We start from the raw sequence: 14,019 nt of genomic DNA on the forward strand, positions 1-14,019 counted from the left end.
GAGAGCCCTATTCGTACGGCCACGCCGACGGTATACTGTTAGCCCTAACGCCGAACGCTGGCGCGCGGGAGCTCGGAGACCCGCAAGCAGCCACCGTGTCGACGGTGAGCTGTGGGGGCGACCCAGCCCGGAACGCTACGATGGTGGGGAGAATATTAGCGAGGGAATAGAGAGAGAGAGAGAGAGAGAGAGAGAGAGGAGGCAGTTTTGTGAGCTACAACACTACAACCCAGAATGGCGCCGAAGCGTGCACATTAGTGCCGACGACACGAAGGCTTGCATAAAGCGTCGAGCAGAGCAGGCAAGGTCATATTTCACATCCCGTCACGGCTATGGTATGCTGTCGGTATATCACGGCCAAATAACGTTAATGAAAGCAAACAGCAGACAAAGCTTCGCTTACATCGGTTTCCACAGTGCGTGGGATCTGCATATATATTTTTCTTCTTTTTACATTTACCGGTTAGGACACTGCGCGGTGGCTACCGGATACGAAGGGGAAGACCACAGTTATAATCCCCATCATCATTATTGAAGGTTTACAAAAAGTCAGGAGAGACATTTTGCACAGTATTACAAAGCGTTGGCCTTGCTGTTCGAAAACCCGAGCTGGCTGCGTAAGGACAAGGACATGCAGGAGCACTTATCCGGAACAGGATGAGGCAAGTGTTTGCTGCAGCAAAAGTTCGGAGATGATTCAGCGCATCGTATATGAAATCCCAAGATGTTCACCCTGCAATAACCGTAGAGAACATCTATCTTCCAGAAGCACTTAGATTCAAAGCGGATCAAAGCATTCACTGGTTAGCCGTAGAGATAAGCAAGAGATGTTTAGAGTATGCGCACTGAGAAAAAAAAAAGCCTGGAGATAGAGTGAATATAGAGCCTACAGAGAGAGAGAGAGAGAGAGAGAGAGAGATAATGTACTTTAAATATAAGAAAAATGCTAGACTGGTAAAGCAGGATAGGTGACTATCTTTCGCCGCCCAGTTTCCAAGGGTATGCCAATAAAATAATCAATAAGCATGATTATTGTAAATCACTGTGGTTTTCAGCAAAAAATATAATCTTAGAGTTGTCGTGTCGTCCGTGCATACCTTTCTCGTCCAATACGAGCTTGCCGAACTTTCTCTCCCGATGCCATCCAACAGCCTTTCTTACTTATATCATTTTTTTACCCAAGGCTACACTAATAAATAATAAAACAATCTGTTCTTGTTGGTTCTGATCTATAGGTCTTTCAATTTAGTAACGATCGAGTGCAGTGTACCGTCTTCGCGCCCTAGTCTGCCGCGCCCCAGCACACCTGGCAGTCGTAAACACCAACGAGTTAAAAAAAAAAAAAAAATTAACGATACTCGTTATGAAAGTAGTAAGTAAGTAGTAAAAAAATTGCAGCAGCTATAATCACGAAAAAAAATTATTTTCATATTTCTCTGTACGCTCTCCTTCACTTAAGATGTCGCGTTTGAAGCAATACCTTAAAATATGCTGAATTATTTTTTGGTAAAAAATTACCTAACCTCACAATAAAATCGGGGAATGCTGTATCGGGGACTCAGCTGCAGCGAGGCCCGTGATGAACATCTTGTGCGTGCTGCTGAAGGTGTGTAGGCACTAAGGCACACAAACAACGTAGCCAAATGTGCGAGTGACATTTATTCACAGAAACATGTTACAAGGTTTAAGGCTTACATGTTTAATAATAAGTACACTTAAGTATTATTGATTAGGTGTAATTAGTGGCTTAATTAGGGTTAATTTCTTGTTGCGGCAACTTTAGTGACCTGTTTTATTTCTGCACCAATTTTACGGCATTGCTCGAGTGTATGGTAAAATTTTTGCAGGAAGTGTAGTGGCTTTCTGTCTACATTAACTGTATGATATAGTTACGTGTTGTGGTTAGTGTAGTGGCCTTTCTTTCTGCACCGTCTGTATGGTATACTTAGGCGGCAACTATAGTGGCCTGCTTTCTTTCCATACGGACTGTATGGTGTGCTGACTGTATGGTACACTTGTCGCGGCCGAGTGTTGTGACCTACTTTCTTTCCTCACTGACCATATGGCTCCACATGCACCTTGTAATATGGCTGACTGTATGGTACACTTTTTGTGGCAACTGTTCTATCTGCTTTCTGTTTGTGCCGACTGTTGCGGCGACTGTAGGCGTTCTATATGCTTTCCTAAGCGAAACCAAATGAAATCTTTAATTCTGCTGTCTTACATTGAGGTGGCCTAACAGGTGGCCATAGCAATGGCCATACGGACCTGCCAATGTGACGCTCCGGTCATCGTCGTTACAGACTCGCAGGCAGCCTGTGGCCATTTTCGGGCAGGAAGAATTAGCAAGAGCGCACTCAACGTCATCAAAAAACAAGACATCACTGAAATGTACATTGTCTGTACCTCGGGACACGAATCCTTGGTGGGAAACCAAGTGGCTCACGCCGTCGCCCGAGAACCTGTACGCCGGGCAACACCACTAGGACATCATTACTGTCAGACCAAGACGACATGATATAAAGAAAATACTACAACATTCTAGAACATTACAAGAAGAACAGGAGGGAATATCCGCCGCCACGCATCAAGCTTAACAGAGAAGAAGCCGTCATACTACGCCGACTTCAGATGGGCAATTACCTCCAGGGCACTCTACACTACACGCAATGTACCCCTTAACATTCACAATAGACTGCCAATTCTGCGATACACCAAACACCCTTTACCACATGGTCTGGGAATGCAAAAAGAAATCGCGGACAACGCCCATCCAAGCTGCAACAGAAGACCGGTGGGAGGCACAGCTGACAAGCCCAAAAACTGAGGACCAACTTCAGCTAGTGAATAGGGCAAGGCTACCTGGAATAGGGTGGCCGCCCGCCTTCGGGCATCAACAGCTTGGTCTCCGAAATAAAGTTTATTCACTCACTTACACATGCTTCTCTTTTTCGGAAGCATGGTAGCGTTACTTATGTCGACTGCACTCGTGTACTTTCCTTCTATGCCGACTGTAACTGTAGGTGTTCCATAGACAATCATAAATCTCAGTAGTCATACGTAGTGATAAGGCACTGTCATATGTACTCCATAGGACCGTTTGTATACCTATGGAGCACATCGTGTCACGTTTCAGACGAACATATTTCCGAGGGAAGTATAGCCCTAGACTGCTTACGTATTAGTGGACTAGATTTTATCGTTAAATGCGGTTTTAGCTAGCGACTGCCATTGCTGCCGAGATCTTTGTTTTAATATAAATTCAGGGGAATATAAACGGTTCTTTATTCACTGATGCTTTTCAAAACATAACAAAACAAAACAAAGCAAAACGTGAATCAGTAAGTGAATATCAGCGCACGGTATGTAATGGAGTAAAGTATGCGAAGGGCCACAAGGGCCTTGCAGACAGGAGCGACTGGGCTATGCGATGTTCACATTCCCGCCCTGTGGCTCAGGTTGAGGTAGACGAGCGCCACGAGCAGCAGGCACAGCGCCACCACGATGCCCAGCACCCAGAGGGCCTCCTTGGAGATTGCGGACGCCCAGCCGGACACATCACCGATGGGGCCGCCTCCACTTCTCTCGGCTTCGGCCGTCGGAAGGGGGCCCACTGGCGAGAGGCGAAGAAGCGCAAGATGTGAGTATGCCAGCCACATCAAACTTCTTTATCAAAGTGACGGTTCTGTTCGACCCAACGAGTGACGATCACGACCGACTGGCCGGTTAACGGAGAGATAGATAGGCAAACGAAAACTGTCGGTTCGTCGAAACGATCGAAATGAAATCGTCGGCGCGCCACTAGCGTGCTACTGCAGGCGAATTCACTGTTGAAATGATACAAGGAGGTCATACGACACACAAGATACGTATAACAAGCACGAAACAGGACACCTTTGCGCTGAGCCACTGCTCGAGCAGCTCGTTTAGCAGCAGCGGCAGACGAAGCAATTCCACCGGTTGCGTCGCTCATTGTTCAGAAAAAAAGCGTGAACGCGGGAACGCGTGGCGGCGGCGCCGCAAGTGAAGTAGCGCATGCGCAATGGGTCTGAAGCCCACGCCAGCGCTTTGTTTCCGGGCTCGCCGCATGCTTGGTCGCTGCCGGCACCCGGCTTTCCTCCTCACTCTTTCGCCATTCCCTCCTACGCTTTCCGCCTCATGGTTCAAGTGCGCCTTCGTTTCCGCCTTCCTCCTCGCGCCTCCTCGCTCTCGCCGCTTTTTTCATCCGCCGCTGCGCGCCGCGTTCGCTCTAATCTTTCGCTGTGCTCGTTCGCTCCGCTACGCCGTTGCTCGCCATGGAACGGGCGTCTAAGAGCTCTAAAACAGGAGCTAAAATATCGCAGTATCGAACCAGTATTATGGCACGGTGCGGCGAAACCATATGTGCTATCAGCGTCAAATGAAAGGCGAACAGCGATACGCGTGCTACAGTTTGCGCATACATCATTACTTTATCTTAATCTTTTCTCGCTTCTTAGGTAATACACAACAGGAACAAAAACGAAAATATAGCAGTATAGGGCGGGCATCACCGAGCAGTGCGGTTAAAACCGGATGTGCGCGCTTTTCAATGGTGATGACTGGACGGCGCATACTACACCTTCAGTTATGCTTCGGCCACGCGCTCCGCTGTTATCCTTTCATTTCACGCCGATAGTGTACACACCCAGAAAAGTTTGCAGCTTGGGGTGCTTATCTTGTCCCGCAACAATAACTGTCATCTGCCTTGCTTGCGCTTCCTTTCGTTCACGCGGCGAGCCCGGTAGCTCCAGGTTGCTAACGGCATGCGCGTTATCAGTGTAGCATAGTATTCGTGACAAGAAAATGTGCGAACGCAGATATTTCAAGAACTTTTGGAACAAGCCCCAAAGGGTGCAAACGTTATCGATAACGTACATGCTGTAGCTCAAGCGAGTGGGATCGACGAGTGACTTGCAGGTTGGCCGGCTGGGTAGCAATCTCGTGACACCTCCCACAGTATTAAACGAGAAGAAAGGGGGTTAACCAAGGGCCCGATTTTTATTAGTCATATCATAAGAAGCCAACAAACACTGACACCAATTCCACAGTCTTTGTCACTTACAGAGCTAAAACCATGAGGGAGCATATGATGTTCGATTTTATTTTTGTACTACCAACCATAAAATGCCAAGAGATAATGAATCCAAGGAAAACGTAGGGAAAATGAAGCGCGTTTCTTTTTTTTCCTAAATGCAGAAATTATTAAAGAAAAGCTAAATGAAAGTGGAAGGTAAAGACAAAGCGCCGCCGGTGGGAACCAAGCCGACCATCTCCACAGGCGTGACGTGGATGATGGTCTACGGACGGAACTGCGGTGGCGGCTATGCCTCTGTCTACTTTCTTTGGTATTTGTTTAACTGTACTAAATACCAGACTTTTGTTGCACAAAAAATGCGCAAAGTGCTGCGTCTCACCGCATTTGCCTTACCGCTTAGACGCGTGTCGGTTCAGTGCCTTTAACTCATGGCTCTAGTCTTCCGCGATACACGCACAAAACGGCGTGACTGCATAACATGATTCCACTAGTCACACGCTGCCGTGGAAGTGCTGTGGTGCAGTGTTTGCAACAGCTAGCTCGCAAAAGGTAAGTCATCAGGTTAAATGCCGCTAAGGAACATGTCTTTTTTTTCGTGCTCAGCGGGAGGGCATTTTCGATGAAAACAAACATCTTCATCGATGTCCGCGTTTGTGATGCGATAAATGGGTAATGCCATAAAAGGAAAATAATAAGGCGTACCTGACCAGCTCCGTGTTTTGTTAGTTACAACATGGTTACAGCTACACGAAGCGAACAGGCAATGAAGCAATAAGATGTGACCTCACACAATGATAAGTTCTCAAAACGGGGTGTGGAAATTAACTGTTCGAACTCGCCAATAAAGTACTCGCGACTCGGTACATACCTGAGGCCGCTGGCGCTGCCGATATGCTGGCCGCTGACGAGGCCCGCGAGCGGCGCCCAGTGTCGAGATCGTGGGGCGCCTTGACCACGTCTTGGTGTCCCCGGTCCTGGAACGACGACGAAAGGACCGCGTGGCTGGACATCGCAGGGACGCTTGGCCCGGGGCCCGTGCCGATCCAGTCCAGAGAAGCCCTGCTTGTGGCACCCGTCGGGGTTCGCGTAAGGCGACTGGTCGGCCCACCTTGATGCATGGCGTCCGCTTGCGGAATTTTCTTCTTCTTCGGCTACAGCGTGCGGACATGAGATCGAGCAGTCGGGTTGGTAACGGTGATGATAGCATCTGCATGAGGACGCCAGTGAGTTTTCCATGCAACTCCAGGCTCTGTCTTTTTCTTTCTCTAAATTCTTCTAAGTGTATACTGTTGTGTTTGCACGAAATGGAGTCCAAGCTGATTGACTGATTTGAATATTTGATAGTTCTCGCAATATTGCGACGTCTACAAGAAGAGCAATTACAAAAAAGAAAAACAAATTTTAGGACTACATGATTTCCGAACAAAACCAGCTTACAGAAGCGGCGGCTGCTTAGTCCCGCAGAAACATTGAAATTAGTCTGAAATGAGTTAGCCAGTATATGTAATTAAAACACGTATTACTCATGGAAGAACACATTTTGGCGCATTATGATAAGAGACGCGTAGAGGATTTCGACGAAAAAGGCGGCCTGGAACCGTCAGCCCAGGCGGCGGGGAAGCGCGACAAAGCGCTACCACCGACCACAGTGTCTAAATCTTCGGACGCCGTAAAGGTCTCCTGCGACAACACGTGAATCTGACAGAGCTAGTTGTCGTTCGGCGACTAACACGCACCGAGAACCGACGCCCATATATAGCGGAAAAATGTGCGAGTACGAAAACGGGGAAAAAGGGAAGCAAAGCAAGTCGCTTTAAAACGAGACCGCGCTCACATGTAGCCTTAGTTTACGCCCAATCGATGTATGCGTACTGTCCTGTACTGAGCTACGTGTGGCGATGACGCAGTTTCCGTGAACCGGAAGTCTGCGAAACGCCTCGAGAAAATCACTTCTGCGGTAAAAATTCGACAGTTTCATCCGAAGGGTGAAGAATTGAAAGCGATACAAGGTTTAGCGTTGCGCTCGAGCCTATCGAACAGTGTCCCAGCTATGTGCGGGCGCGACCCGATGGCGCAACGGAGAACGCAAGGCGACTGCTGCTGGGCAGAAGGAGAAATTAACAGGTACCTCACGCCAACAAGAGGGAACTCGAATCCAGAAACACCAGGTGCGGTTGACGTCTCCGCAAGGTAAACCAGTCTAATGTTGCAGGCATCTCAAAAACATTAGGCAGGGAAGAAATAGGCGCGCTTAGCAAAGGCCTAAGCTTTTGTCCCACGAACAATACTATAGATGAATTCGAGCGTCACAAGGACCTTACGGAATTTTCCCGACGACAACAACGCACGCAGACAACAACGCACCAGACACCGGGACGACGCCACTTAGAGTCCAATCCACTTGGACTCCTGAACCAGAACAAGCCATAGAACTCGACCTATATCTTAAAACTGTCACTAAAGAAATCATAAGCAAAGACAGCTAAGCGACCCAGAAGCATAACTTTCTCAAACAGTCGCATCATCTCAAATTTTAGTTTCCGGAACTACACTGCCATGAAGTAAGCAGGTAAGGGTGGAAGTAAAGTTATTTTGCCAGTAGATAAGTAAAAGCACGAGGCTTACAAACAGCTAAACAACTCTGAATATTACCGTAAGCTATAAAACTATCCGGTGTTACCATACTCTCTGACAATTACCAACAGGCTGAAATCACTTTTTGCTGGTGAATTGATTACACCGTCAGAGGAGAAGGAAAGAACTTTATTGTGTGCCCTGCGAGTTGGTGGGGAGAGCCAGAGGCCCCGCCTAGGTGACGTCCAGGAGTTCGTTGGTCCTGGCGGTATCCTCGGCCCGCTGGACGGCCCATAGTTGATCCTCGAGGGCGGGGCTGAGCAGCGCGGCTTACCAGCGCGCGCGAAGGCTGCTGCTACAGGCCGCGTTTTCTTTATTGTTATTTATCCCTCGGCATTCCCATAATATATGATCCAGAGTGGCTCTGGATTCACATGTTTTGCATTTGTCCGTAGGATATACATCCGGATATATGATGTGCGAGAGCGCAGGATTCGGATACGTCCTAGTTTGTAACTGCCGCCATGCGACAGACTGCTTTTTTGTCAATTTTGCGTGAGGTCGCGGGAATTTGCGCCTCTGTAACCTATAATGTTTCGTAATGTCATTATATGTTGTCATTCTGTCCTCCCACTCCCACTCATTTACCGCACCGTCACGTCCGGAGAGTGTCGGGGCGTCACTTGCAACTGCGGCTCGGTCCGTAAGCCCTCGAGCCGCGTCGTGTGCCGCCTCGTTGTTGCCGTCCTCCGCGAGGGTGTGAGCGGGTGGCCAGGTGATGTATATCTTTCTTTTGTAATTTTGGCCTCCTGCAAGAAGAAAGCGTAGTGCCTCTGGGGAGATTCGGCCGTCGACAAAGTCTCTTATTGCCGTCTGAGAGTCGCTGACTATCACGGTTGCGTTAGTCTGAGCGACTGCGAGCGCTATGGTTACTTCTTCAGCTATCTCGTTACTTGTGGTGCGTAGCGTCGCGCACGTCTTGCCCCGTTTCTCCCTGTCGATTACGGCTGCCGTAAACCCCCGTCTTCAACTCTATCGAGCCGCGTCTACGAACACTGCGTCCTTGTCGCTGCCGAATTTCTTCTGTATTTGCTTCGCTCTGTTCTCTCTTCTGTCCTTATTGTGTTCTGGGTGCATGTTCTTTGGTGCGGGAGGTATTACCAATCTTTCCTTCGCCTCTCTCTGGATGTCCACCTTGACACCGTTCTGTGTGTGGTAACCTATGTCTAATCTCTCTAGGATGTGTCTGCCTGCTCTAGTCTTAGAGAGGCGTTCATATTGTGCACTACACTGCGCTTCAATGAGCTCGTCTATCGTGTTATGTAGGCCTAATTGCAGCAACTTGTCCGTGCTGGTGCTGATCGGTAGTCCTATGGCAAGTTTGTATATTTTCCGAATGAGGCATTCTAGTTTGATATTTTCCGCGACCTGCCATTTTAAGTACGGCGCTACGTATACTATTCTACTTATTATGAAGGCCTGTATTAACCTGATCGTGTTTTCCTCTTTCATGCCGCTATGTTCATTTGTTATCCTTCTGATTAGCCTCATGATTTGCGCTACAGTTCCCTCCAGTCTTCTGAGGGTTTCTCCGTTGTTGCCCTTGGCTTCAATGAGGAGCCCCAATACCCTGATCCTATCGACCTTGGGTATGGGTTTCCCATCGGCCGTCTTTAACTGTATCTCCTCTCTATGGGTGAGGTCTTCTCTGTAGTTGCCTGGTTTGCGACCTCTGCGAGTCAGTCTGTACAGCAACAGCTCCGATTTCTCTGCCGAGCATGTTAGCCCTGTCCGCTCTACATATTTTTCGATTGTTTCGACCGCTGTTTGAAGTGGTTGTTCTATCTGCCCGTCACTTCCGTTTCTCACCCATAGGGTGATATCGTCAGCGTATAAGGTATGATTTAGACCCTCGATTTCTTGCAGCTTGGCTGGCAGCCCGATTAGCGCCAGATTGAATAGCATCGGTGATAAGACCGAGCCCTGGGGCCTACCTGCGCAGCCTATCTCGATCTCCTCCGAAACTAGGTCCGCTATCGTGATCTTTGCCTTTCTGCCCGTTAGAAAATTGGGTACATAATCGTACGTCCGTTTTCCCAGTCCTAGTTCGCCTACTCTATCTAGTATAGTTGCATGTGTTACGTTATCGAAGACCTTTTTTTAGGTCCAACCCGAGAATTGCCTTTGTCGATCTGCCCGAATCGTCTATGATCTGATGTTTTATTTGTAACAGAGCGTCCTGTGCTGAGAGGTTTCTCCTGAATCCTATCATCGTGGGTGGGAGCGCGTCCCAGTCTTTGAGGTAGGTCAGAAATAAAAAAAATTTAAGCCAACCAACGAAACTGCAAGTTCCTACCTCCTTTCGAAAATTAATAAAATTCCACCCACTCAAATATACCTTGCTAATATCACAGGGCGTCCTATAGTATCAAATAAAAACACCCGACAGAGAGCTACCACATTTTCTTAACAACTTCATTGGTGGTTTACCCAAAACACTTCCGTCATTTGTACAATTATACACCTCCCTCCCCCCACACCTACTGAGAAATACGGAGGACATTAATACTAAAGACACATTACCGCAAAACATAATTCTCGTACCATTAGACGTCAAGGCCTCGTGCACCAACATTCCAACCCCTGACGGTTTCTCTCCAATAAAAGAAACGCTGTCCAAACACAATGCACAACACTCTTTTGAAGTCTACTTGACTTTTCTTGAATTGGTTCTAACATATATCTAGTTAAAAATTGAGGAAAACTGCTAGCTAAGAATTCATGGGGCAAATATAGGTACACCTCTTGCGCCGACTTACGTGAATAAATTTATGGATTCTCTAGAAACAGATATCCAATCTCGCTGCGCAGCAAGCACCAAACATACCTACCATACATAGACTACATGTTTATAATATGAGGATATGGTCAGGACAGTCCAGATAAATTTGTAAGATTCCTAATCAAAAACGCTATTGGAATGAGTCCATGACAGCTTCTGCTGTAAAAGATTACACTGACTAGAGACGTCAAGCGACTGCGCGCATTTCCTTTTCCAGTCTCGCCCTTTACAGCCAGCCACCACCGACAACGACCGCACGTGGCGTCACTCTAGTAACCTGCTAAAACTAACCTGCCGAGGATGACAAGGCCGCCTTTGACGAAAATGGGTCCTCCTATCAAAACGATAGCCCACCATTTTGAGGCACCTTATCGCTGCTTGTAACATACCACGGTGTGCTACTGTGTACGTTGGGCCCCTTGATAGGCACATCACAAAAGTGGAGTGATAAGAAGGTCCACAAGTTGGTTTGCTTACATTGCACCTCCTTGTAGCGCGAGATACTCTCCTACGGGAAACCGTCGGACTCATCTTTTCCGTTATCTTCATAATCATCATAGAAAAAACACAGAAAAAACAAAAAAGCATACACCAGCAAATGAAATATTAGATAATGTTAGCTCGACGTTTAATGTCCGTTTCGCTCAGATCAGTGATACACAACATAGTAGCTTAGCACGAATCTTAGTATGCTTTACTGCGTGTGCGCACAACATCCATGCCAACAGTGGAAGGAAGAATGCTCCTCTTGCGTTGCCATCGAGGCGATTGAGCGGAGTGTTGATGGTGCTTCCACTTCGCTTCATTATTTAGCCAAACGCTCTCCGCGTCTCTGCGGACTCCTTCCTGTGCCTCTAAGACGTCGCGCGCGAGCCGCGCATGCGCCGTTGACAGCTAGACAGAACAAATGCAATGACGGCACCCACGACGAGAGTGCGCTTCGATGATGAAAACATTTTCAAGTGAAGCTTGTGTTGGCTCACAAGTGGCGTTGTCGCTTGTTGAGCAAAATTGCAATAATTTTTGCCCGACGATGTGCACATCTGTAACAGCGGTAGCAAGAAAACAAAGAGAGACTTCATAGAAGCAAGCGCAAATATGCCAATGAATTCCAGTAAAAAATTTAAGTTTCTGCGACAGGCCCACGAAGAGGGTGTGGCTGGCCGCTTCGTGGTAGTCTTCACATCCCCGCCCTGTGGCTCAGGTTGAGGTAGACGAGCGCCACGAGCAGCAGGCACAGCGCCACCACGATGCCCAGCACCCAGAGGGCCTCCTTGGAGATTGCGGACGCCCAGCCGGAGGCACCGGCGTCGAGGCCTCTTCCGCAGCTGTCGGCGTCGGTCGTCGGAGTGACGCCTGCTGGTCACGAGCAAAAACAAAAAGAAAAAAAAAGAAAAGAAAGAAAGGTATGTCGATGGCAGCGGAACGAACCACCATTTGCTGGACCGCTCCTACAACGCTCGACACTCCGTCGCGATTGAATGGATGGATAATATTAGCATCCAATTCGAAGTGGTTTAGTGCACCAAGCTCGTCATTTCTACCTCTTTTCTGTCATAACTGTCGATCGGCCACTACAATCAGTGGGTTCGTGTTAACAAGCCGTCAAACCTGTAAAATATATATATATATATATATATATACCGTCTTCTTATTCTTTGTTTTCCCTATCTTTACGTATGCTACCAATCCTCCAGTCTACTTTTTACTGTCATCCACCGATTCATTTTCAACTGCTTTCCATGGCTGCTAGGTAGCGGTACTGTTTTGGGGTGAGCATTACCGACGAAAAAATTCCGACCAATTACATGGCTAACAGCTTCGCTGTGATATTAGACATAACCCATCTATGATGATCGCCCAAGTTAATGCAACTGTATTTCATACAACGATACACACACTATTCTAGCCGGAGTCTCGTTCTCGAGTTTTTCCTTGTGCGACGCGTTGGCGTTTGGCATCTCATTTTTGTTTGAGCCGGCGTTCCCTGGCTTCTCAAGTTATTGCGGCACAGCGAAGACGTTCTGCTGCAGCGTGTGGCGCATAATGTTACGTGTGACTCGTACCGAGGCCGGACAGCCAGATAAAATTGCCAAAGTGGCTATAGGATGTAAGCAAATAAGTGTACTCTCGCGCTTCCAACCTGTGGCCACCGCGGATGAACTGGCCGCTGGCGAGGCCTGAGCACGGCGCCCCATGTCGGGCTCATGGCGGGCCTCGGCCGCGTCCAGATGCGAACAGGAAGGCCCCGCGTCTTGAGGCATCGTCGAGACGCTCTCATCGGGACCAACCAGGTCCAAAGAAACTCGGCTTGCGGTGCCCATTGGCGCAGGTGGATGGAAATTGGATGACCTTCCTTGATGCATGGCGCCGGGCTTTCGAGCTGCTTCTTCTTCTTCTTCGTTGTTACATTATGCACGCGTGCGAACGATCAGTTCTCTTATTTTGAACTTTGACCCGCCAGACTCTTGGCCAATCCCCCAGAGTGGGTGCGTGCCAGTGTATCCCAAGGTAACATATTTAACAGGGATAAGCGGGCTAGTTGGTGGTCGTTATTGGAATGCATCATGTAACCGCACAAAAACAAGGGACAAAGAAGGAACACACAAGACAGGCGCGGAACTTCAACTAAGGTTTACTCCGGGAAATCCCACATTTATACAAGTATCATAAGAACAGGGCCCATTGAACTAGAAAGTAACATATTTAACAGGGACAAACGGGCTAGTTGGTGGTCGTTATTGGAATGCATCATGTAACCGCACAAAAAAAAAGGGACAAAGAAGGAACACACAAGACAGGCGCGGAACTTCAACTAAGATTTACTCCGGGAAATCCCACATTTATACAAGTATCATATCTATGAAGCTTACTGTATAAAAATGCAATCTGGCAGCTGCGTAAGCAGCTCTTCAGTGTCATTGAGCGATAAAGAGTTCAAATATTTACAAGCAAATTTGTGGCACTCACGCCCGCATGCCAACGTCGAGTGATGGCTGTCTAATGATTAGCAAGTGCGATTATGATAGTTGTATAAATGTGGGATTTCCTGGAGTAAATCTTAGTTGAAGTTCCGCGCCTGTCTTGTGTGTTGCTTCTTTGTCCCTTGTTTTTGTGCGGTTACATGATGCATTCCAGTATCCCAAGGATCCGCACCTACATCTACGATGAGGGTTGGCGGACGTGATTTAGACATTGTGTACAATATACAACTGGTGCGCTGCAGGTTACAGGCTTTCGATTCCTGTAACCTTAGGTGAAGCGTTAGTTATGAGCGCTTAGCGCGTCCACTTTCTGAGACTGTTAGGCGATTCCGGCGTCGGTAGGCCCAACGAGACGCGTCTGCACAGAAACGACAGGATGGTTGCTAATAAGAGCGTCTATTTCGATACGTTTGACACGAGGCACCAGGTGGCGCTTTGTCATCTAACGTATTCCTTGTGCTTGTGTGCTCGTGCGTTAAACTAAAAGCCTTGACGTGACTCGCATCTAACGTCCCGCAAACGTGCTTGCATTTGACGTATGTAAGACAACAAAGACTATTCTA

General features: G+C 47.9%; 2 protein-coding genes across 2 annotated transcripts; both read right to left on the reverse strand.

The window, feature by feature from the left end:
- Positions 1 to 3,261: 3,261 nt before the first annotated feature.
- LOC126534763 (uncharacterized) lies at positions 3,262 to 10,473 on the reverse strand. The gene is made up of 2 exons (XM_072289280.1): positions 5,925 to 10,473; positions 3,262 to 3,613 (listed from the first exon to the last, which is right to left on the reverse strand). The coding sequence occupies exons 1-2, from the start codon at positions 6,172 to 6,174 to the stop codon at positions 3,435 to 3,437; spliced, it is 429 nt and encodes a 142-aa protein (XP_072145381.1). The 5' UTR covers positions 6,175 to 10,473; the 3' UTR covers positions 3,262 to 3,434.
- Positions 10,474 to 11,071: 598 nt separating this feature from the next.
- LOC126534099 (uncharacterized) lies at positions 11,072 to 13,335 on the reverse strand. Its single transcript, XM_050181318.3, has 2 exons — positions 12,616 to 13,335; positions 11,072 to 11,828 (listed from the first exon to the last, which is right to left on the reverse strand). Exons 1-2 carry the CDS (start codon positions 12,836 to 12,838, stop codon positions 11,653 to 11,655), a joined length of 399 nt encoding a protein of 132 aa, XP_050037275.2. The 5' UTR covers positions 12,839 to 13,335; the 3' UTR covers positions 11,072 to 11,652.
- Between the last annotated feature and the right edge of the window lie 684 nt (positions 13,336 to 14,019).

Source organism: Dermacentor andersoni, chromosome 7 (assembly GCF_023375885.2).
Source record: "Dermacentor andersoni chromosome 7, qqDerAnde1_hic_scaffold, whole genome shotgun sequence".
In the NCBI taxonomy this organism is placed as follows: domain Eukaryota; kingdom Metazoa; phylum Arthropoda; class Arachnida; order Ixodida; family Ixodidae; genus Dermacentor; species Dermacentor andersoni.